Source organism: Eptesicus fuscus, chromosome 12 (assembly GCF_027574615.1).
Source record: "Eptesicus fuscus isolate TK198812 chromosome 12, DD_ASM_mEF_20220401, whole genome shotgun sequence".
NCBI lineage: Eukaryota > Metazoa > Chordata > Mammalia > Chiroptera > Vespertilionidae > Eptesicus > Eptesicus fuscus.
This window is the reverse complement of record NC_072484.1, coordinates 16,627,265-16,651,486: the sequence shown is the minus strand read 5'-3', so window position 1 is coordinate 16,651,486 and position 24,222 is coordinate 16,627,265. Positions and strand designations below refer to the sequence as shown.

The 24,222-nt window shown below is 43.4% G+C and overlaps 2 protein-coding genes across 7 annotated transcripts in view; both read left to right on the top strand.

Moving 5' to 3' along the window:
- Window positions 1–4,201: 4,201 nt before the first annotated feature.
- On the top strand, window positions 4,202–8,216 carry SMIM26 (small integral membrane protein 26). Of its 3 annotated transcripts, none has more exons than XM_054724285.1 (4): window positions 4,202–4,382; window positions 6,396–6,446; window positions 6,524–6,543; window positions 7,529–8,216. In XM_054724285.1, exons 1-4 carry the CDS (start codon window positions 4,262–4,264, stop codon window positions 7,661–7,663), a joined length of 327 nt encoding a protein of 108 aa, XP_054580260.1. In that variant the 5' UTR covers window positions 4,202–4,261; the 3' UTR covers window positions 7,664–8,216. The 3 variants fall into 3 exon arrangements, with proteins under 3 accessions (XP_054580260.1, XP_054580259.1, XP_027994830.2); XM_054724284.1 differs by lacking the exon at window positions 6,524–6,543 and adding an exon at window positions 6,544–6,739 and having other exon boundaries at window positions 4,215–4,382; window positions 7,529–7,594; XM_028139029.2 differs by lacking the exons at window positions 6,524–6,543; window positions 7,529–8,216 and adding an exon at window positions 6,544–6,866 and having other exon boundaries at window positions 4,217–4,382.
- Window positions 8,217–15,954: 7,738 nt separating this feature from the next.
- DTD1 (D-aminoacyl-tRNA deacylase 1) overlaps window positions 15,955–24,222 on the top strand; it is a 173,958-nt gene continuing 165,690 nt past the window's right edge. Inside the window, exons 1-2 of one of the 4 annotated variants that reach the window (XM_054723940.1) lie at window positions 15,955–16,105; window positions 23,909–23,999. In XM_054723940.1, the coding sequence (XP_054579915.1) occupies window positions 16,063–16,105; window positions 23,909–23,999 (134 nt within the window). In that variant the 5' untranslated portion in view covers window positions 15,955–16,062. The remainder of the gene's footprint in view (window positions 16,106–23,908; window positions 24,000–24,222) is intronic. The other 3 variants (XM_054723942.1, XM_054723941.1, XM_008141125.3) reach the window with 3 other exon arrangements.

The following is a 24,222-nucleotide window of genomic DNA, read 5'->3' as shown; positions in this document are numbered from 1 at the left end:
TGATTGGCCGTTTATAGGCAGGCGGCCGGCAGGTCCGGGGTGAGGGAGAGAGTGAGTGAGGGGAGTGGGAGGGCCGGAGGGTGTGTGAGGGGCGGTAGGATTGCTGGGAGCCTTGGGGGCAGGTGGTTCCGGCTCTCAGGGCCCAGAGCCTCAGCTACTGCCCAATGCCCGCCCCGGCTGCCCTGCGGCGGAGCCCGCGCCATCTTGAAGGGTCAGCCAGGTCCTCCTGGCGCGGAGCCTGCGGGAGGGGCAGCGGCTGCGCCCCGCCCCGCCCCCTACCGGACTCAGCGGGCCTGAGCCCACCGGCACCCCCGCCCCCGAACCCGCTAGCTCCAAGGACAAAAAATATATTGCTCATAAAATCTTGTGTAGGAGATATTCTTTTTTACATATATATATGAACAAGTAAAATCCACAGTAAATTTGCATATATGTAAATACGTTAGATGGGAAAAAGGGATATTCAAGAGTAAATTAAAGCTGAAAAGAAGTAGCTTAAAATTTTTTCCACGTTTATGTTCTGGAAAGGAGACTGCTATTTACTGAATAAACTAAAAATTTTTATTCAAGCACTGAAACTAGTCACCGTTAGTGAAATAGGAGTTGCTGTTACTCGAGGCGTGCGTTACAGCAGCAGTGGGCATCTCTCTCTCTCCCAATTTTTTTTTTGGGAGGCAACCAAAATTTTTGGTGGCCTTGTTTTGACAAGGTTTGTTGATAATACTGGTTAAACGGAAGAGGAAGTGACCCAGGCCGATCTTTGGGATAAGTTTTAATTCTCTGTTCTAGATATTGGTAGCGAGGAATTAGGAGACTTCCTATTACACATAGGGAAGTATTTCCTAACTCCTGCTCCTTTCAGTTTCAAAGGTAGTGGACGTTGTGCTGGGACTGCGAGTGGTTGTGGGCACTGCCGGCTCAACCGCTTATATGATCAATGACAATCTCATGATTTTTAAAAATATATATTTTTATTAATTTTTTACAGAGAGGAAGGGAGAGGAGTTAGAAACATCCATGAGAAACATCTATCAGCTGCCTCCTGCACACCCCCCACTGGGGATGTACCCGCAACCAAGGTACATGCCCTTGACCGGAATGGAACCTGGGACCTTTCAGTCCACAGGCCAACGTTCTATCCACTGAGCCAAACTGGTTTCAACACAATCTCACAATTGATGTTTTTTCATTCTTCCCCTTTATCTCTAGATTATAGTATATGTATTTTCCTATTTTATTTTTTTAATGAGTATTCCTTATAATATATGCATAGTTCATGGACAGGGCCAGTAGGTTAGTGAAGACCTCTAAAGGAGGGAGTCGGGAGGGGCTGGGAAGAGGAGAGTGGAGGGGTGTACAAGGGGAGGGGGGAGAGGGAGATATATGTGATGCTATCAACAAGAAAAACAGAACAACATAAACTGATGAACAAAAACAGATCTAGAGACAGAGAATCATCCATCAGACTGTCAAACCTCAGAGGGAAGGTAGGGGAGGGTGGGGGTAAGGGGGAGAGATCAACCAAAGGACTTTTATGCACGCATATAAGCCTAACCAATGGACGCAGACACCAGGGGGGTGAGGGCATGAGTGTGGGGGGGTGGAGGATAGGGGGGCCAATGGAGGGATAATACCTTAATAATATACCTTAATCAAGAAAAAAAAAAAGATACATATTTTGAAAAAGAGCATTGGGAAATAGAACATTTGCAGAATCAAAAGTGACGTTTAAGAAAAAATGAAACAATATTCAAAATAGGTGAAGAATAATTTGTATATACAATATTTAAGAAGCCTTACAACTCAAATTACAGAGACAATCCAACTATATATAAAAGGCAAGCAACATATTGCAACAAATATTCTTAGTTCTTGAATGCATCATGAATCTCCGGAACTTCCTACTTCCACAGTCTGTGACTAAAGACAACTAAGACATTCTCAAAAGTGCTTTTTTTAAAATATACTTCTAGTCTACGTGGAAACATCAACGATGACCGAGTACCATTGATTGGCTGCCTCCTACATCTTCTAGGAGTTGCTAAGACCACAAGAGAAACAAGACACTTCAGCACGCAGAAAGGAGTGCTATTCACCCAACCAGCTAGGAAAAAACTCTTCTTTCTTTTAACAATATGTAAGTAAGCCTTGTCGAAACAAGGCCACCAAAAATTTTGGTTGCCTCCCAAAAAAAAAATTGGGAGAGAGAGAGATACCTGTCAAGCACGTAACGCACCTCTCGAGTCAAAGCAACTCCTATTTCACTGACAGTGGCTAGTTTCAGTGCTTGGATAAAAATTTCCAGCTTATTCTGTAAATAGCAGTTTCATATTCAGAACATATAGTGGGAAGAAATTTTTAAGTTACTCCTTTTTCAGCTTGGATTTACTCTTGAATATCATTTTTCCCGTCCTGCACTTGTACTTACGTATATGCAAATTTTACTGTGGCTTTTACTAGAACAAGTTGCTCATAAAATTCTGTCTAGGAAATATTTTCTTTTTTTTTTCTTTTGGTATATTTTGTCCTTGGGGCCAGCGGATTTCGGGGCGGGGTGTCCGGATTCCGGGGCGGGGGTGCCCGTGGGCTCAAGCCTCCGTGAATCCGGTAGGTGGCGAGGCTGGGCAGGCGGCCTACGAACCAGGGCGGGCGCGGGAGGAGGGGGTGCCTCGGGCGGTAGCACAGGGTTTTTCTCCCCGAGAGCCCGAACGCCTACCCCCCCCCCCCGCCCCCAGGCTCCCGCGCCGTCGCACTGTCCCCCCCACACTCTCGCCCTCGCCTCCCTTCCTGGCACTCCAAATTCGCCGGCCGCCAGCGTCCTCCTCCCTCCCCATGCTTTATGTTTTATGCTAAGAGACATAAAAACTATCCCAAGGTGGTAAATATTTTTCTTCTCTATTTTTTTCTTTTTTGCGTTTAGTTTTAGCTTTTAAATTTCAGCCTATGATCCATTCAGAGTTAGATTTGGGGTGTGTCAAAATATCAATTTCTAGGATGGGCAAAGTAGAAAGAGCCCCGAAGGATTCGGCGGTACCGAAGAAGACGTTTTTGAAGCCATAAAAGGAGCAGGTGGGGTCAGTGGTATCAGATGCTTCGGAAATGGGTGGATCATGGCTGTAAAGGCGTATGGCAATTTACTGAGTGTCCACTCTGGCAAGCACATAACGTTTGCTCTCAGGTTGTCTGGTCTGTTGGAGCAGGGGTAGGTGATGCTTTGAAGACATGCATGGATAAGAGAAAAGCCGAAGGTGAACAGTCGAAGGGGATTTTTTTTAAAAAAAAGATATTTTTATTTATTTTTAGAGAGAGAGAGGGAGGAAGGGAGAGGGAGAAACATCCATCCACTGCCTCCTACACGCTCCCCACCTGGGAATCCCCACAAACCGGGCAGGTGTCCTCCGGGAACCCACAGGGAATGGAGCTGGCAACCTTTCCTTCCGCCCAGGAGATCCGCCCCACCGAGCCACCCCAGCCAGGGCAGACGGTTTGCTTTTGAGATAGGGGCTGATTTGTATGAGGAAGGGCAAAAATTAAATGAAAATGTGTAGGAGGTGGTGGAGCATTAGGGTGTAATTTATGGGAAAGGCCCCAGAGAAAGGAGTAAAGAATAGGCCCAGAGTCTAGTGGAGGGATTAGCTATGACGTGGGGGAACCCAACGCTCACCCAGAGAGGGTTCCAGAAAGGAAAACAGATAAGATGAGCCCTAATTGGTTTGGCTCAGTGGATAGAGCGTCGGCCTGCGGACTGAAGGGTCCCAGGTTCGATTCCGGTCAAGGGCATGTACCTTGGTTGCAGGCACATCCCCAGTGGGGGAGTGTGCAGGAGGCAGCTGACTGATGTTTCTCTCTCATGGATGTTTAAAAAAACTTTAAAAAAAGAAAACAGAGAAGATGAGTTGGGGGTTGGGGGGAACACTGGTGCTATCCTCGCAAATCCGAGCTGGAGGAGGAATGGAACTAACCTTTTGAAAATACCTTCTGAAGCCTGTTAAAGCAAACGTTACAAATTTGCAAGTGAGAAGTTTGCTCATACTCATTTAGTAGGTCACTTGGCATGCAAGGTCGTGCGTTCGCAGCAAGGAACGGGAACCAAAGCTCCTGGACCTGAGCCCAATCCCGGGCGCGGCTCGCCGGACTACAAGCCCCAGGATGCATCGGGGCCAGCTCCCCATTGGAGGAAGCGGCGGCGGCGGCGCGCCGACCGGAAGAACCGCCTACGCCCCCGAGGCTTGGAGAAGACTTTCCTTCCTCTGGTGGCGCCATGCGTCCGGACCAGGCCTCAGCTTGGTACCGGCGCATGTCCGCTGTTTACGCTTTGGGCACCTGGAGCGTGTTGGGCGCCTTGATTTTCACCGGCCGCCGCAAAAAGAGCAAGGCAGGAGGTACGGCTCTCCCGCGAGGCCTTCCACCGGAGATGCAGCCTTCCGTGGAGCTCACGCAGGGGTCATCGGCGCGGCTTCGCTGTGCGCCAGCCCTAGATAGTCTACAAAACTCGGGAACGGTTGTTTAGAGCCATTCGGTTTAATGGAATGTGCCAGGAACTACATTTTAAATGATCAAATCTTATATTTTTGAATGAGGCCATGCCTGATACTAAGAATTTGAAGAATCAAAGTGACGTTAGGGATGGCGTTTTCAGACGCTGGACGCTGGTGTTCTGAAACATTAGCCCTTTGTCGCATTTGGCGAGCAAACGATTTCATCAGCACTTACACCAGCTAAGGAATATTAAAACCTTACCAGAGCCCTAGCTGGTTTGGCTTCATGGGTAGAGCAAAGGCCTGCGGACAGAAGGTGCCGGTTCGATTCGGGTCAAGGATTCTTGCCGGGTTTCAGGCTCGATCCCCAGTAAGGGGCAGCCTATCAATGATTCTCATCATTGATGTTTCTAAATCTCCCTTTCTCTCTGAAGTCAATAAAAACTACATTTAAAAAAACCCTTATCAGAAAGGGAATCCCTTAGCTTTAAAAACGTGCTTGGAAATCTGTACTGCTAATAGATATGTGGTTGCTTGCAGCTGAATGGGAGGCGTGATAGCAGAGCATGGGGTTTATTTTTGTGGATGAAGATATTGTAAAATTGATTGTTGTGTAGGTTCCACAGATCTGAATGTACTGAAAACCATTTAATGTTACATTTTATTTTACTGTATTATTATTTTAACTTAAATTTTTTGTTAATCCTCACCCAAGGATATTTTTCCACTGATTTTTAATTTATTTAAAAATATGTATTTTATTGATTTCAGAGAGGAAGAGAGAGGGAGAGAAACATTAGTGATGAGAATCATTGATTGGCTGCCTCCCTTTACACCCTCCACTGGGGATGGAGCCTGCAACCAGGGCATATGCCCTGACTTGGAATCCAACTGTGACCTCCTGGTTCATTGGTCAATGCTCAATCAATGAGCCACACCAGTTGGGCTTTTCACTGATTTTTAGAAAGAGTGGAAGGGAGAGGGAGAGACAGAAAGAAACATGGATGTGAGAGGGACACTTTCATTGGTTGCCTCCTGCAGCCAGGGAACCTGCAACCAAGGTACGTGTCCTTGACTGGAATTGAACCCGGGACCCTTCAGTCCACAGGTGATGCTCTATCCACTGAGCCAAACTGGGTAGCATTATTATTATTTTTTAATCCTCACCCGAGGATATTTTTTCCATTGTTTTTTAGAGTAGAAGGGAGGGAGGGAGGAGAGAGAGAGAAAAACAGATTAATTGGTTGCCTCCTGGGCCACCAGGGCTGGGATCAAACCTGCAACCTAGGTAGATGCCCTTGACTGGGAATTGAACCCACACCCTTTGGTGCTGGGCAGATGCTCTAACCCAGTGGTCGGCAAACTCAGTCAACAGAGCCAAATATCAACAGTACAACGTTAAAAATTTCTTTTTTTGAGAGCCAAATTTTTTAAACTTAAACTTCTAACGCCACTTCTTCAAAATAGACTCGCCCAGGCCGTGGTATTTTGTGGAAGAGCCCCACACTCAAGGGGCCAAAGAGCCGCATGTGGCTCGTGAGCTTCAGTTTGCCGACCACAGCTCTAACCACTGAACAACACTGGCCAGGGCAGTGTTACATTTTAAAGGAGTAATTAAGTACATCTTGGTAAAGCTGTGATGTGTAAACTCTGCTGAAGATTATATTTGGTGATGAAGATTATCAGTGGCCTGAAAGTACACATGTCCACCCAAGTATTGAGTGTAACCATTTCATTTTCTATAGTGGTCATGTTTTATTTATTTTTCTTTTTTACAGAAAGAAAATGGTGTCAGGAATCTGATGGGGGTTGGGGGTAATTCTTTATAATTATAATTCTTTATAATTCTTTACTAATAGTTTACATGACTGCTATTTAAGTCAGAGTTAATAATTCAGATGTTTTGTTTTTTTTAAGGTGATAAAGTAGAACAAAAAGATGTCTCAACATCTGAAAGCCCTGAGTCAAGTAATTCTTATTTTATTTCTAAGCCTTGACTAAATAATTTTAATGACTGTTCCTTAAGTTAAAAGTTAATAATTCAGGTGTTCCATATCTTTCAAAGGTGATGAATTAGACCTAAGGAATGAAATAACTGAGCCCCCAAAAGGGTTTTATGTGGAAACAATTGTCACATATAAAGAAGATTTTGTTCCAATTACTGACAAGATCCTCAACTATTGGAAATCATGGACTGGTGGCCCTGGACCAGAATCATGATTGACTGCTGGATTCCGAAAACCAGGACTTTGTTTCAGCATGTAAATGTGATAGATGCCTTGATTTCAATTTTATGTTTTTGAAAGTGTATAACCTTTCATCTTTTATGTAAAATATGATCACTAACAATATGCAGTAAATATTTCCTTGAGGAAAAGTAAACTGGCATATTCAAGAAGTGTTCCTCTATACTTACATGAGTGAAGGGTTGAAGTGAAATTTTACATTGAGCTTCCATATGCTTGCTTTCTGAAACTAGTTCATGACCTTTATTTTACTAGAGGCCTGGTGCATGAAATTCGTGAATGGGGGGGGTTCCCCCTCAGCCCAGCCTGCACCCTCTCCAATCCGGGACCCCTTGGGATCCTGGGGATTGGGCCTAAACTGGCAGTTGGACATCCCTCTCAAAATCCTGGACCGCTGGCTCCTAATCGCTCACCTGCCTGCCTGGTCACCCCCAACTGCCCCCTTCTGCCAGCTTGATCGCCCCTAACTGCTACCCCCCCCCCCCCCCCCCCGTCAGCCTGGTTGCCCCTCACGGCCCCCACGCCAGCCTGGTTGCTGCACTCAGCCTACTGTTCAGTTGTTTGGTTGTCCCTCACTAACCCCCCTGCCGGCCTGGTTGTAGGCAGCCATCTTGTGAGGGTGTGAGGGTTAATTTGCATATTACCTCTTTATTATATAGGATGTTGGACACGGCTTTAGTGGTCCATTTAAGGTTAGGTTCAGCAAATCTCCATGTACAGTATGGAATTTATAGTCACTCTTTGGATACTATTGGGTACTTGGTAAGAATGTTATGAATTAAATATACTCCATCTGTTCTTTAGGACCAGAACAGGTATGGATTAAATCCCAACTGTGACTACCAATATTCTAGACACGGAGTACAAAGTTGGGACAACATGGTTCCTGTCCTAGAGTGCTGCACTGGTCTCTTGGTTGCAAGTAACAAGTGGGCTTAACTCAAAGGGTATTTATCAAAAATTGTGTTTGGGGGACTCTCTCCCCATCCCCACATGAGAGTCTGTGCTTGTTTCTCAATAAATTTCCATCTTTTACTATAAAAAAAATTGTGTTTGGATACCTCAGAATTAAAGCAAGTTATGTTATAGGCCTAGGAAGGCCTGGCACCATGAACTGAAATGCAGCCAGCCACTCATTGAACCTGCCTGCCTCTGGCTAAAATAAATTCTAATAAATTCGTTTTGTTTTGATTTTAGAGAGAGGAAAGGAGAGAAAGAAAAAAAAAAACATTGATTTGTTTCACTTCTTTACGCACTCATTGGTTGATTCTTGTATATTCCCTGACTGGGGATTAAACCTACAACTTTTTTGTATTGGGATGACGCTCTAAACAACTGAGCTACCTGGCCAGGGCATCTAATAAACTTATAAACGTTTTCTACAAATTTGGACATTTTTATGTCAACATAGGTTTACTTAAAAATGGTTTCCTAAGTCTAGTAATTTGGTAACTTTAAAGGTTTGCTAGCTAAATAAAGTTATGGATATTCATTGAATGTCTGGATCATTTCCAAATAAGATAAAGTACTGAAACATTTCTTACTGAAATTAGGTTTGCCTACTTTTTGCTTCTTTTCTCTTTAAAAAAAAATATATATATTGATTGATTTCAGAGAGGAAGGGAGAGGAGAGAGACAGAAACATCAATGATGAGAGAGAATCACTGATCATCCGCCTCCTGCATACCCCCTATTGGGGATTGAGCCCACAACCTGGGCATGTGCTCTGACCGGGAATCGAGAATCGAACTATGACCTTCTGTTCATAGGTTGACGCTCAACCACTGAGCCACATCCGCCAGGCAGGAACTACACTTTAAAAAAAAAACTTACATTTATTGGGTTGACACAGGTTAACAACTATACAGGCTTCAGGTGCACAATTCCACAGCACATCATCTGTACTCTATTATATGTGTACCACCCCAAGTCAAGTCTCCGTCCATCACCATTTACCCCCCTATACCCTCTTCTGTTTCCCATCTCCCCACCCCCCCACTCACCACACTGTTGTCCGTGTGAAAGAACTAAGTTTTGTTAAAAATTATGTAAGGTACTGAATTTGGGGGTGTCAGAGAGCTGGTTTTGGCCTGATCCCACAGGCCAGGCCGAGGGACCCCCACTGGTGCATGAATTCGAAAAATAAAAATACATATTCTTTTTATGATTAAGGTATTACATATGTGTCCTTATCCCTCCATTACTCCCCCCTACCTCCCCAATTTGTGCCCTCACCCCCCTGGTGTCTGCGTCTATTGGTTAGGCTTATACGCATGCATACAAGTCCTTTGGTTGATCTCTCCCTCCCCCCCCCCTCCCACCCTCCCATTTCCCCTCCCCCTCCTCTACCTTCCCTCTGAGGTTTGATGGTCTGATTGATGCTTCTCTGTCTCTGGATCTGTTTTTGTTCATCAGTTTATGTTCTCTATTTTTATTGTTGATAGCATCACATGTATCTCCCACTTACTCTCCCCACCCCCTTTTACACCCCTCCACTCTCCTCTTCCCAGCCCCTCCCCACTCCCTCCTTTAGGTTTTCACTAACCTACTGGCCCTGTCCATGAACTATGCATATAAGTATATTATAAGGAATACTCTTGTTAAAAAAGAAATAGAAAAAACATATACTATAATCCAGAGATAAAGGTGGAGAAAGAGGTCGTGCGACCCTGGAAATAGGTCGTGCGCCCCTGGATCCGGGTGAGGCTGGGTCCCGGGTCCGGGTGAGGCCACGCCCCTGGGTCCGGGTGAGGCCACACGCCCCTGGGTCTGGGTGAGGCCACGCGCCCCGGGCCCTGGGTGATGCTGGGTCCCAGGTCCGGGTGAAGCCGCGCCCCTGCGTCCGGGCGAGACCAAACCAGAGGGAGTTGAACCTGCATTACCAGCATTTGTCCACCATCCAGAGCTGAAAAGTCAGTGCCGACATGTACATATAAGGAACTGGTGGACATTGAAATTGGGTCTCAAAAGAACTGTTGGTCCAGAAAGAAACTTACTACAGACTGATTCATTTGCCTGTCAGCATAACTATTAGTGCTCGTCTCACATTCGGTTCTTATAAGTGTATTTCTAGTGACACATGATCTCGCTCATGTCGGGCCTCAGAGGGAGGGTAGGAGAGGGTGGGGGTCGGGGGGAGAGATCAACCAAGGGACTTGTGTGCATGCATACGAGCCTAACCAATGGTTAAGGACAACAGGGGGGTGGGGGCATCTGTGGGGAGGGGTGGGGGATGGGAATGGGGGGATGAGGAAAAATATGTGACACCTTAATCAATAAAGAAATTTAAAAAAATGTAAAAAAAAAAAAAAAAAGGAGGAGAAAGAAGAAACATCAACGGTGAGAGTCATTGATCACCTAACAATTGAGCCTGCAGTCCCCACACAGCCCACAAGCACTGGAGCTAGTGAGTGACTGGTGCAGGCAGAAAGTACAGTACCCAGCCTGTGAGGCACCATTGAGCAGATGTCTTTCTTCTTTTAAACAGTGTCATAAGCAAGCCTTGTAGGAACAAGGCCTCGCAAAAATTTTGGTTGCCTCCCAAAAAAAAAATTGGGAGAGAGAGAGAAACATACCCACTGCCCTTGCAGTGCATGCCTCTCATAAAAGCAACTTCTATTACACTGACGGTGGCTAGTTTCAGTGTTTGAATAAAAATTTCCAGCTTATTCTATAAACAGCAGTCTCATTTTCAGAACATATAAGTGGAAGAAAATTTTAAGTTACTCCTTTTTCAGCTTGACTTTACTATTGAATATCATTTTTCCGTCTAATCATTTACATATATGCAAATTTTACCGCGGCGTTTTACTAGTTGTAAAATAAGTGGTGATAAACTTTCAGGGTATATTATAAAGGTGAACAATGGCTGTAAATTAAGTGAATAGTCTATGGGAAACCCAAGATGGGCCACTTGATTCTTTCAGGCTCCTGTCAAACCCCATTTTTCCCCCCTTTTCTCTTACCGCATTTCTTCATTACCATAGTACTTTTCTGTTGTTGTTAACCCTCACTCAAGGATATTTTCCCATCGATTTTTAGAGAGAGTGGAAGGGAGAGGGAGAGACACAGAGAGAGAAACATCTATGTGACAGAGACACATTGATGTGAGACACACACATGGATTGGTTGCCTCCTGCACTCGCCCTGACCCTGACCCGGCGGGGACTGAACTTGCCACCGAGGTACTGCCCTTGACTGGAATCAGGCTGACAGTCCACCGGCCGACGCTCTTTCCACTGAGCCAAACCGGCTAGGACCACCATAGTTCTTTTAAACTGGACTTTATTCAACTGCTATTTAGTATGGGTTACCAATATGCTCCCGGTGTATGTTTCCCAGATGGGTTAAAGCCTTCCCCTACTGAAAGGCTGATACCCTCACAGTAGCAAAGACAGTGCTTGAAAATGTATTTCCCACTTAGTGTATGCCTTCAACGTTCTCTGAGAAAATCATATGAATTTAAAAAAAAATTATTGATTTTAGAGAGAGAGGAGGGAGAGAGATAGAAACATCCATGATGAGAAAGAGACGGATCGGCTGCCCCCTGCAAGCCCCCTACTGGGAACTGAGCTCACAACTCAGGCATGTGCTCTGACCCAAAACAAACCGGGGACCTCTTCCTTCATGGGTCGACACCAGCGCAGCATAAATCATAATGAACGTTGATGGACAGACTCGAACACTTGGAATTATCACTGACCCTATCACTCAATTATCGGGCAAGATTGAGAGAACTAATGGAAAAATTGATTCAAGCAGAAATTTTAATTGCAATGAGCTGAATGAACTGATGAGAATGGTTACAATATAACTTTTTGTTTGAAATGTTGCTGGATTGTTTTTTCAGATATAAGAAAACAATTTCCTAAAGCTAGCCATGACTTAGAGCAATTTGGTAAACTACACCTTTGTAAACAGAATAGAAAAGCATGTCCTTTTCTCTTTACTTGATTCCCCCAGAATTCGGAAATTCTCAGCGAGTGTTCTCATTTTCATGGCAATATTGTTATTTGCATAAGTTCAATAAAAATCTGTTCTCCTTATAACAGAAGACAGTTGAAAACTAGTTATATATCAAGGATTTGACTGGAATGTCATATTTGAGGGAGACATGCATAGACTCAGATACGACCAGACAGCTTTAATATTGACTGACAGAAGCCAACAAAAACCCTTTAAAATATTGGCATAGTACCTTGCTTACGGAAGTCAGCAGCAGCCTTAGGAGGTGAGTAAAGAATGTCATTTCTTGGCAGGTATAGAAGCTTCAGGATATTTTGAGGAGTTTGAGAAAAGAGGAACTCATCCAAATCTATACGTATTGCAGGCAAGGTCTGATGGCAAGTTCTTGCCATGGCTTTTCTGGCCTGAAGAGGCCTTTTTAAGTTCAGTCTTGAAGATTTCTTATGGAAAATTCCAGCACAGCAGATTTAAAAGAGCCTTCCTGGTTAATTACTATTCTTGCTGGACTTATACAAATAATCAGGCCAAGTTTATTGAAATGACTTATTTTGCAAATAAATTAGACTTAACTTGGCTATCTTTGGTAAAAATAATGATCTTAGAGGAAAAAATTATGTTTCAATAGAAATTACGATATACGTTTGTGGATATTACATTCTGATGCTGTTCATTATTTTTTGAGTTTTTTTGTTTCCTTCTTGTAAATGGACTGGATCTCCAATTATCCTAGGTCCCTCCAACAACTGCCTATGACTCTCCAAACGAATGTTTCTAATTTTTCTTTCATCCTTTGACTTGGAATCATTGAGGACTGAAACTGCCCTTTTCCCAGGGCCATGTAAGCTGAAGATGGAGAACTTGGTAATAGAGTTCAGAGAAATCACCACAGCTCATATATAGACAGTCATTCTGCCTATCCCGGAAAGATCACCAGAGACATTCATACTGCAGACCAGGAGAAGCTATCAGGCTGGAACTACCTGTCCTCACTCAATCTGAAGATGATTCCAGACATAATTAGACATCTTCTCAACTGCCTGCCTTCAGAACTCAAACAGTTTATAGACTGCTTTTTTTTTTTTTGGTTTCCATAGGGATGCTTTTTATTAAATACCTGCTCTGTCCTTGCACCATAGGCTTAATTTTAGGAGCCCACTGGCATCACTGCCTCCTGAAATGAGATACAACTGTTTAACTGAACTGAACCTGTCTCAAGACTGAGACTATCGCCCGAGCTGGTTTGGCTCAGTGGATAGAGCGGCCTGCAGACTGAAAGGTCCCCGGTTTGATTCCAGTCAAGGGCACATGCCAAAGTTTCGGGCTCAATCCCCGGTGGGAGGCATGCAGGAGGCAGCCGATCAATTATTCTCTCTCATCATTAATGTTTCTCTCTCTCCTTCTTACTTCCTCTCTGAAGTCAATAAAAATAAAATAAAATAAAATAAAATAAAATAAAAAAATATATATATAAAGAAAAAATCAACACCATTTCTGGAATGTGAAACTTCCAGGGAAGTTTCAGGAAGGAACTGTGGGGGGTCAGAAAGAGCCATCCCAACATGTATCTGTGGTATGTGGATTGTTTTTGAGCTAAAGGCAACTTTTAGCTGTGGGCTCATGAGAAACTTCTGCCCTGCAAATATTTAGACCAGTGGTCGGCAAACTCATTAGTCAACAGAGCCAGATATCAACAGTACAACGATTGAAATTTCTTTTGAGAGCCAAATTTTTTAAACTTAAACTATATAGGTAGGTATATTGTTATTAACTTAATTAGGGTACTCCTAAGCTGGCCTTTGCTAAAAACTCAAGGGGCCTAAGAGCCACATGTGGCTCTCGAGCCGCAGTTTGCCGACCACTGACTTAGAAGAACTTGGATTGGGGGTTTTGCCCATAGTAAGAGGCTATTATCTATAGGGCAGGGCAAACTACTAATTAGTTACTAAAGGTGCTCTCCCTGCAATGACCCTTTGAAGCCCCAAGGCACCTTACCTCATTGCTACCTCAGAATGTCTTATATACCCATTCTCCCTTTCTGTCTTCGAACCTGTCATGCATGCAGGGTCTCTGGCTCTTCTTATATGTATGCATGGTTCCCATAAATATATATGAATTAAATCATGTCTATTTGGTTATTAATTGACCAGCTCAGTGGTCGGCAAACTCATTAGTCAACAGAGCCAAATATCAACAGTACAATGATTGAAATTTCTTTTGAGAGCCAAATTTTTAAAACTTAAACTTCTTTTTTAAAAAAATATATATTTTATTGATTTTTACAGAGAGGAAGAGAGAGGGATAGAGAATTAGAAACATCAATCCGCTGCCTCCTGCACACTCCCAACTGGGGAAGTGCCCGCAACCAAGGTACATGCCCTTGACCAGAATGGAACCTGGGACCCTTCAGTCGGCAGGCTGATGCTCTATCCACTGAGCCAAACCGGTCCTGGCTGAACTTAAACTTCTTCTAACGCCACTTCTTCAAAATAGACTCACCCAGGTCGTGATATTTTGTGGAAGAGCCACACTCAAGGGGCCAAAGAGCCGAATGTGGCTCGCGAGCCGCAGTTTGCCGACCACGGGACCAGCTGAAAGAACCTTGAGGGTAAAGGAAAGTTTCTCCCTTCCCACACAGATTACAAATTTTTGGTAGAAATGCCACAAAACTGATGTTGTGTCTTTCTCAGTGCAATATCAGGGAGCATATGATGGTTTTCTCATTACTGATGAGATTAACTTTGGCCACTTCATTAAGATAAGTTAGTGTGTAGTGTAAACATTCAAGCATACTAATTTGTATTCTTTTCTGGCCAAATGACTTTCCTTGTTCTTTATTTGAATGCTTTCTCTTAGAGGAGGAGAAAAAGTTTCCCTCAACATTCATAGGGTCCCTGGGTGGGTCTGAAAATTAAACTGATAAAGACAGATGAAAAGGAGAAAAGCATATACATTTATTTGTTTTACATGTGACTGAATCAATCAATACATGACATGGGAGTCTTCATAAGGAAATGGTGACCTGAAGAGACAGTTAGACCTGAGTATTTTTATGCTAAATTTTAAAAAAAAATATATTTCATTGATTCTTTACAGAGAGGAAGAGAGAGTTAGAAACATCAATCAGCTGCCTCCTGCACACCCCCCTACTAGGGATGTGCCTGCAACCAAGGTACATGCCCCTGACCAGAATCAAACCTGGGACCCTTGAGTCTGCAGGTCGACGCTCTATCCACTGAGCCAAACCGGTTTCGGCTTTTTTTATGCTAAGTTTGATGAAGAGTGGGCAGTTGTGGAGGAATAAGTAATATGAGGTAACTGTCATAAATTGGGGGAGACCTAGCAAGGCCTGTTTGTTCTTCCTCCAAGTATAGGGATGGCACCTCTCACATGAGGTGTTTATGATCTGTTCCAGGAGAGAAGGTTCAGGGGAAGGTCTGAGTGACATTCCCGCTTCTGTTTTCTCAGATTCCAGCTTTAAATATTCAATATGCCAAGGTGCTATGTTTTGGGGTAGCTTGTCCTGAAGCTCATCATTCTACACCCACCAACGCTATTAGAGGACTGTAAGAAGAAGACACATTGAGAGGAACTTATTTTCATCTGTGATAATAATTTGTTAGGGTGATACCTTGTATAGTCCTTTGCAGCGTTCTAAGCACTTTTGCATAGTCTATTTTATTTAAATGTCCTAATAACCCTCTGGGGGTGGGGTGGGGCGGGGTGGGTGGGCTAGTATTTGAATTAGAGGAAGAATTAGAATTACAGAATTACAGTATACATCTCTGTATTGCCATGATAGGATTAAGTCAAAAGAATACTTAAATAGTTAAATGGCTATTTTAGGCAGCAACTCCTGTCTGCTTTCTGAGAAGCCACTGAGTCAGGAAAACGGGGGAGAAACAATTTGGGAGGATACTTGTGCGGAGGGATGGCGAAGAGGAAGAGGGAACACAATTAGAATTAGGATTCTGGACACAGTTGGGAATTAGGAATGATGTCTCTTAGGCCTGGGGAAGTGAGAGGAAACAGGGGCAGACACCGGTCTGGGCAGAGTTGGGTCTGGGTTTTGGTTGGGGATCCGAGGGTGGTTAGGGCGGGGCCCAGCTGTGAGTGGAGCCCGACCGAGAATGGGGCGGGTCCTATCCCTGGATCAGCCGGGTTACAGGGAGGCCACAGGTGGGCGTGGCCGGCATGGGCGGGACCAACCCGTGGGAGGGCGTGGCCGACATCCGCCGGCATTCCCCAACCTGGCCTTCCAGGGCCGCGGGGCGCACTTCCTAGTGTCACCGGTAGAGGGCGCAGGCCGCGGAGCCGCTCGCAGAGCCGTGAAGCCAGGAGGAGCGGGTGCGACCCCACTCGCCCCAGCCGCCGCCATGAGAGCCGTGGTGCAGCGCGTCACCCGGGCCAGCGTCACAGGTCAGTCGGGCGGGGCCGGGCCGGGAGGAGCCGCCCCTGACCCCGCGCCGCCAGTCCCGGCCGCCCCGCCACTGATTCCCCGCGCGGTCCCCGGGCCGATCTGTCCCCTGTGCCCGCGAGCTCGCACCCCGGCCGGGCTCGGGTCCCGCTACGGCCCCAGATCGCTGTCCTTGTGCCTGGGGGGCCCAGCGCGTCCCTGGCTGTAGGATCTCCTCTTTGGGTTCAGGATAGACACGCCTTATTCTTCTTTTTATTTTGGTCCTGAGTACAGAGGGGCAGAACCTCCGGGAATCCCCGTGGCCCGCTCTTCAGTGGAGTATTGCACAAACACGTAGGGAGGATTTCCGGAGCGAGAACATCCTCTTTTCAACATTCTGTTTTAAAGCCCTCATGTCCCCCGGCTTCTACATGCCTGATTTTTTGTGGAGTTGCCTCGCACAGATGCGGGAGCTGTTTGTTCCTGTGGGGGAGTTCTGACAGTGGCGTGCACCCACGTGACCAGCCCCAGACTGGCTTCAGAGCGTTTCCTGCCGCAGGACATCCCCTTGCTCCCTCGCTGGACCCTGCAGGAATGGGGTCAGAATCTAAGGAATTCAGGGTGAAATGTTTCTCTTTCCCACCGATTTCTTGTGGGCCACGTCACCCAACCCTTAGTCATCACTTGATCGCTGAAGTCTAATTTGTACAGTGATTAACGTTAATCACCGTTAACCGGGTCCAGATGACGCATGTAGATAGCTAAGGCGTTTTAAAAACTCAAACCAAGATAATACAGATATTTTTTAAAAATTTAATGAATAATTTTAGATTTTTTAATAGCCTTTTCTACTTTTATTGGCAGGATTATAATATTATTTCCGTCCAGCTAATTCCAGGTATTCTTCAAGCCAGTCTATATACCAAATATGTGTTCTTGTGTCTGCAAAAATATAAATCTCAAAACAAAACAACAAAATTCCCTAAAGAAACAACCAAATCCAGCAAAACTGCATACAGGTGTTTAGATCTGAGATTCAATTTTTCAACTCTGCCTAATGATTTTTAAGCTCTTCTGGTAACTGGTTTTACATATGGCCCTGGAGTAATAGGGAATAGAACAACACAGGGATTTATGGAATTTTAAAACAATTTTTTAAAATATATTTTATTGATTTTTTACAGAGAGAAAGGGAGAGAGATAGAGAGTTAGAAACATCGATGAGAGAGATACATCGATCAGCTGCCTCCTGCACAGCCCCCACTGCGGATGTGCCTACAACCAAGGTACATGCCCTTGACTGGAATCCAACCCAGGACCTTTCAGTCCGCAGGCCGATGATCTATCCACTGAGCCAAACCGGTTTCGGCTAAAACAATTTTTAAAGATTTCAGTTAATATTCAAAGTCACTAAACTAGGATAATTTGTAGAAGAAAACTTTTTTTGCTTTATGTGGTCATCATCAACAATGACTAAACTTTGGAGAATTTCAGTTTTGATATTTTCTCTCTGAATTCTCCATTCTGGAATATTGAAAAGATGTATTCTGTGAGATTTGCTGAATAGTTTGAGTGATTTTAGTTGACTATTTAAATTATATGTTTTTAGTTAAAAACAAGCAAATAAACCTACCTGCTATTAAAAGGTAAGTGTGAATTGTGGGAAGGTGTTAATAAAATGGAATTCTCTGAGTGCTAGAGGGACATTGGGGTTAGCCAGGCCTTCTGGTTGAATTGTAATGGAAAGAGATTTTTTTGATTCCTTAACAATGTGACTGGCTCCACTGAAACGTGGCTGTAAGTTAATGACATTTTATTTCAGGAGTCTAAAATGTCACTTCCAATATTATGGTTGGGACAGAGTACATTATTAGGAGTCATATCTTATTATGTGAAAGACTCACTTTATGAGATTGGCAGGCAAATTTTGTGGTAATCTAATTTAAAAAGCTTGATTTTGAAACATTTCAAGCATATTCATTTGGTTAAACAGGTGAATAGTACGTAATCCCCATGTCCTGTCACTCAGCTTTAGCAGCTAAAATCTGAACAGAATCATAGAGCATTGGGAAGAGGATCTAAAATCGATGGGCTTACCAAAACCGGTTTGGCTCAGTGGATAGAGCGTTGGCCTGCGGACTGAAAGGTCCCAGGTTCGATTCTGGTCAAGGGCATGTACCTTGGTTGCGGGCACGTCCCCGGTAGGGGGTATGCAGGAGGCAGCTGGTCGATGTTTCTCTCGCATCGATGTTTCTAGCTCTCTATCCCTCTCCCTTCCTCTCTGTGAAAAATCAATAAAATATATTTAAAAAAATAAAATCGATGGGCTTTAATGTGTTAATTGGGGTGATGAACCTCAAAGAAGAGGTTCATGGGTGATGCCTCTTGTACATGGAGAAACGGACCAAATATCTCAGCTCTTTTCTAGCCTGGTAACCTTTTGTCTAAAATTCTCATGTTTTTAAATTTGGAAATTCCTTTGTCTATAATAAAAGACCCCTTTGAATCTCCTAACTCTTCTATTTGTTCCAGGAGGAGGGGCAAAACTGGTCTAAAATAAGAGAGCAAACTGTGTCATCTATAGGCTTTGGGACATAACTTGTTTCTTATGGAGACAATACTACATTGTAAAAATGTTGAAGCTTCAAATAGTGATTTGAATCACTTCAACTAATGATTCTACTTTTTAAAATCTACTCTAGAAGATAATCCTAATTATAGAAAACACTTTAAAGGGATAAGAAGGCAGAATACAGAGGACTTTTAGGACAGTGAAATGACCCATTGAGATACTATAATGGTGGATACATGTCATTATATATGTCTTTGTCCAAATCCAAAGCACCAGGAGTGAACCCCAATGTCAACTACGGACATTGGATGATCATGGTGTGTCATTGTAGGCTTATCAGTTATAACGAATGTATCCCTGTGGTGGTTAGTCAGATCATTGGATGGAATGCAACTGTTCTACTGGATGGGATGCAACTGTTAAAAGATGTTTAGGAAAAGCTTATAACATGGAAAAATCCTAATGCAATGTTAAGAGAAAAGATGAGACACAATTTATATACAATATTTATAATAATATTACAATAATATTTTTTCTTCCTTTTTCTTATATTTTTCAATTTTTCTATAATGCATATTTACTTTAATGGTGGATATAGCTCAATAGTCATTATTTTTTAAGCTTTTAAAACATACTTTGGGGAAAATTTAGAAGATATATTGACATTATAAAAAAGTAATATTTTTTTTATGACTAATAGTTCATTATATATATGTACCACTTCTTTATCCATTCACCTATTTTTTAAAATATATTTTATTGATTTTTTACAGAGGGGAAGGGAGAGGGATAGAGAGTTAGAAACATTGATGAGAGAGAAACATTGATCAGCTGCCTCCTGCACACTCCCCACTGGGCATGTGCCCGAAACCAAGGCACATGCCCTTGACCGGAATCGAACCCGGGACCCTTGAGTCCACAGGCCGACGCTCTATCCAATGGGCCAAACCGGTCAGGGCCATTCACCTATTTTTTAAAAATATTTTTTTATTGATTTCAAAGGGGAAGGGAGAGGGAGAAAGAGATTGAAACATCAATGATGAGAGAGAATCATTGATGGGTTGCCTTCTGCAGGTCCCCTACTGGGGATTGAGCCTGCAACCCAAGCATTTGCCCTGACCAGGAATTGAACCTGGGACCCTTCAGTCCTCAGGCTGATGCTCTATCCACTGAACCAAACTGGCTAGGGCTCCATTCACCTATTGATGGACAGTCAGGTTGCTTCATATCTTGGCTATTATAAATAATGCTTCATTGAACATATGGATGCCTATGTCTTTTTGATTTTGTGTTTTGGGCTTCTTCAGATAAATACCCAGAAGTGGAATTGCTGGTCCTTGGTTGTCTCTTGTTATATAGTCTTTGCTTTAAAGTCTATTTTGTCTGGTGTAAGTATTGCTAACCCAGCTTTATTTTTTCACTTCCATTTTTATGAAATATCTTTTTAAAAATACATTTTTAAATTGATTTCAGAGAGGAAGGGAGAGGGAGAGAGAGCTAGAAACATCAATGATGAGAGAGAATCATTGATTGGCTGTCTCCTGCACGTCCCCCACTGGGGATCGAGCCCGCAATGCAGGCATGTGCCCTTGACCGGAATCGAACCTGGGACCTTTCAGTCTGCAGGCCGACGCTCTATCCACTGAGCCAAACCGGCTAGGGCTGAAATATCTTTTTTCATTCCTTTACTTTCAGTCTGTGTGTGTCTTTCGATCTGAAAGGAGTCTCTTTTTTAAAAAAATTTATTGATTGATTAAGGTATCACATATTTGTCCTCATCCCCCTATTCCCATCCCACATCCCTCCCCACACATGCCCCCACCCCCCGGTTGTCCCCAACCGCTGGTTAGGCGCATATGTTTGCACACGAGTCCTTTGGTTGATCTCTCCCCTTTACCCCCACCCTCCCCTACCTCCCTCTGAGGCCCGACAGTCCAATCGATGCCTCCTTGCTTCTGGGTCTGTTCTTGTTCATCAGCCTATGTTGTTCATTATTTCCCCTAGATGAGTGAGATCATGTGCTATTAGAAATACACTTATAAGAACCGAAAATGAGACAAGCAATAATGGTTATAGTGACAGGAAATGAATCAGTCTGTAGTGAGTTTCTTTCTGGGCCAACAGTTCTTTTGAGTCCCAGTTTCTATGTCCAACAGTTGCTTAATGTGTTCATAACAGCAATGATATTTCAGTTCTGGATGGTGGACAAATGGTGGTATTGCAGGTCCGACCCTCTCTGGTTTGGTCCTGGGCAACCTGCAGTGATGCACAGCTGCTAACTGCTAGTATGGGAAGGCCACGTCAGCGTCTTCCATCTCTGGACTGCTTCTCTTCTGTCTTCATGGCTGGAGTAGTCCTGTCGATTCCTCTCTGTTGCTGGAATCCACATGGTCTCGGAGTTGTTTTCTGAAAATATACAAACATATTCTCAACCAAAAGTTAATAAAGGAATATTTTCTATAAATTTGACTTGGGATCCTATTTCATTTTTTGCCTAAATGATTTTCCTCTGGCTTGTTTTGACACCTTGTATGTTTTTCATGGGTGTCTTGCTTTTAGCCTTACAATTAATTTTCTAAAGTATTAATTTTCTAGATGTAATTTACTTATAGGTTATTTTTCCTTACATGATATTCTTCTACTATACCCTCCTGAAAGGAGTCTCTTGTAGGCAGCATATTTAAGGGTCTTATTTTCTTATCCATTTAGCCACCCTGTGTCTTTTGATTGGAACATTTAATCCATTTACATTTTCTTTTAAATTTCTTTATTGATTAAGGTGTCACATATTTGTCCTCATCCCCCCATTCCCATCCCACACCCCTCCCCACGGATGCCCCCACCCCCCTGTTGTCCTTAACCATTGGTTAGGCTTGTATGCATGCACACAAGTCCTTTGGTTGATCTCTCCCCCCTCCCCCCACCCTCCCCTACCCTCCCTCTGAGGCCCGACAGTCCGATCGATGCCTCCTTGTTTCTGGGTCTGTTCTTGTTCATCAGTCTATGTTGTTCATCATTTCCCCTAGATGAGTGAGATCATGTGTTACTAGAAATATACTTATAAGAACCGAATGTGAGACGAGCAATAATAGTTATGCTGACAGGCAAATGAATCAGTCTGTAGTGAGTTTCTTTCTGGACCAACAGTTCTTTTGAGACCCAATTTCAATGTCCACCAGTTCCTTATGTGTACATGTCGGCACTGACTTTTCAGCTCTGGATGGTGGAGAAATGGTGGTAATGCAGGTCCGACTCCCTCTGGTTTGGTCTCGCCCAGACCCAGGGGCGCGGCTTCACCCAGACTCAGGGGCGCGTGGCCTCACCCGGACCTGGGGCCCAGCATCACCCGGGCCCCGGGGCGCGTGGTCTCACCCGGACCCAGGGGCGCGTGGCCTCACCCGGTCCCAGGATCCAGCCTCACCCGGACCCAGGGGCGTGCAGCCTCACCCAGACCCAGGGGCGCGTGGCCTCACCCAGGCCCGGGATCCAGCCTCACCTGGACGCAGGGGCGCGTGGCCTCTCCCTGACCCAGGGTCGCGCGGCCTCTCCCGGACTCCATTTACATTTAAAATAATTATTGATACATATATATTTATTGTCATTTTATTATTCATAAAAAGAATGAAATATTGCTATCTGCAACATCATGGATGGACCTAGGGTACTGTGCTGAGTAAAATAAGTAATTCAGAGAAAAACAATGCCATATGATTTCACTTACATGTGGAATCTAAAAAACAAAACAAACAGGCAGACCAGAAACAGACTCATAGATATAAAGAACATTTTGGTGGTTGCCAGAGGGATAGGGGATGGAGGAATGGATGAAAAAGGTGAAGGAATTAAGAAGTACAAAATTGTAGTTACAAAATAATCATGGGGATGTAAAGTACAATGTAAGGAATATAGTCAATAATATTGTAATAGCTATGTATGGTGTCAGATAGGTACTAGATTTATCAGGGTGATCACTTTGTAAGTTATATAAATGTCTAATCACAAGGTTATACACCTGAAACTAATGTAATATTGTATGTCAACTGTAATTGAAAAATAAAAAATTATTGAAATAGAAAAAAAGAAAATACTATTTACTTATTTTTTAAAATACATTTTCATTGATTTCAGAGAGGAAAGGAGAGGGAGAGATAGATAGAAAGGTCAATGATGAGAGAGAATCATTGATTGGCTGCCTCCTGCATGTCCCCTACTGGGGATTGAATCTGAAACCAGGCATATGCCCTGTCAATAAATCGAACGGTGTGACCTTCTGGTTCATAGGTCGATGCTTAACCACTGAGCCATGCTGGCCTGGCCTTGTCAGGTATATTTATAGATATTATTATCCAATAGAAGCAAACAAGAAAATGGCAGAGTTGCCCCTCTTCTAATTGGAACATTAGGTCAGTACATGATAAAGTAAAAAAACAGCAATAATCTCATGAGATTTGGCAAAAAGTTGACCAAAAAGATTAGAAAATTATGAAGGTCAGTATTGGAAGGAAGGATTCGATTTTCCATCATAATGATGCATCTTGGCCTAAGTCCTGTGCCAACACTATTGGTAGTAGAGCGTACATTTAACTATAAATACATACACAAATGTTTGGACTAGGAATATATGTTCAGAGATTATTTTTATGAATGAGTTGCATGATTTAAAAAGATCTGGAAATCATTGGCTTAGAATGCAACTTTAGTACTAAATTGGGAAATAATAGTTTGCTGACTTGAAACTTTTAAAGCATGGTTTTGTGTATAATATATTTCTCTTTTCTGGAGTAAGTAGAAAAATTATTTTTTTATTTTATGACATGTGTTTTCCATTTTGTGCTATGTATTGTGTTACCAGATTTGCTGATTCCAAGACAAGCAGGCATCTCCTGAGAATTAATATAGCTGAGCTGGATTCTTTGGGCAGGAAAACTTCTGTTTTTATAGATTGGCAAACTCCATCATAGAAAGTTTCAGGTGTCTTACCCAAGGTCACACAGATGAAAATGTGGCCCTCAAACCCTGCTTAGTGGTTGTTCACTTTAGAACACATTCATTCCAGATATAAAATCAGAATGGACATAAATTAGGATTGTATTACTGCATTTACACAACTCCTTTCATTTTTGAATACCTGCTGACTTTGCCAAAGAAGTTACAAGAAGTATGTGTGATATTTGAACATTCCTGTGGTTATTTAAAAGTGTTTCATGGCACCTATATGGTTCTGAGTCTTTTTTATCTTTTGTTTCCTTTCTAGTTGGAGAAGAGCAGATAAGTGCCATTGGACGGGGCATCTGTGTGTTGCTGGGTATTTCTCTGGAGGATACACAGAAGGAACTGGAGCACATGTAAGATATGAATTTCTCTTTGTTGTTTTTTTTTAATCCTCACTTGAGGATATTTTTTCCATTGATTTTTAGAGAGTGGATGACAGAGGGAAAGACAGAGAGAAATATCCATGTGAGAGAAACACATCTATTGGTTGCCTCCTGCACGAGCCCTGACCGGGGGGCCAGGCCTGGGAAGGAGCCTGCAACAGAGGTACATGCTCTTGACCGGAATCGAACCCAG

Bases quoted from the DNA above. Each gene is read 5' to 3' on its own strand.
- SMIM26 (XM_054724285.1), top strand. From the start codon at position 4,262: ATGCGTCCGGACCAGGCCTCAGCTTGGTACCGGCGCATGTCCGCTGTT. The intron at 6,447-6,523 runs GTAATTCTTATT...TTAATAATTCAG, and splicing joins ATCTGAAAGCCCTGAGTCAA to GTGTTCCATATCTTTCAAAG. The intron at 6,544-7,528 runs GTGATGAATTAG...TCTGTTCTTTAG, and splicing joins GTGTTCCATATCTTTCAAAG to GACCAGAACAGGTATGGATT.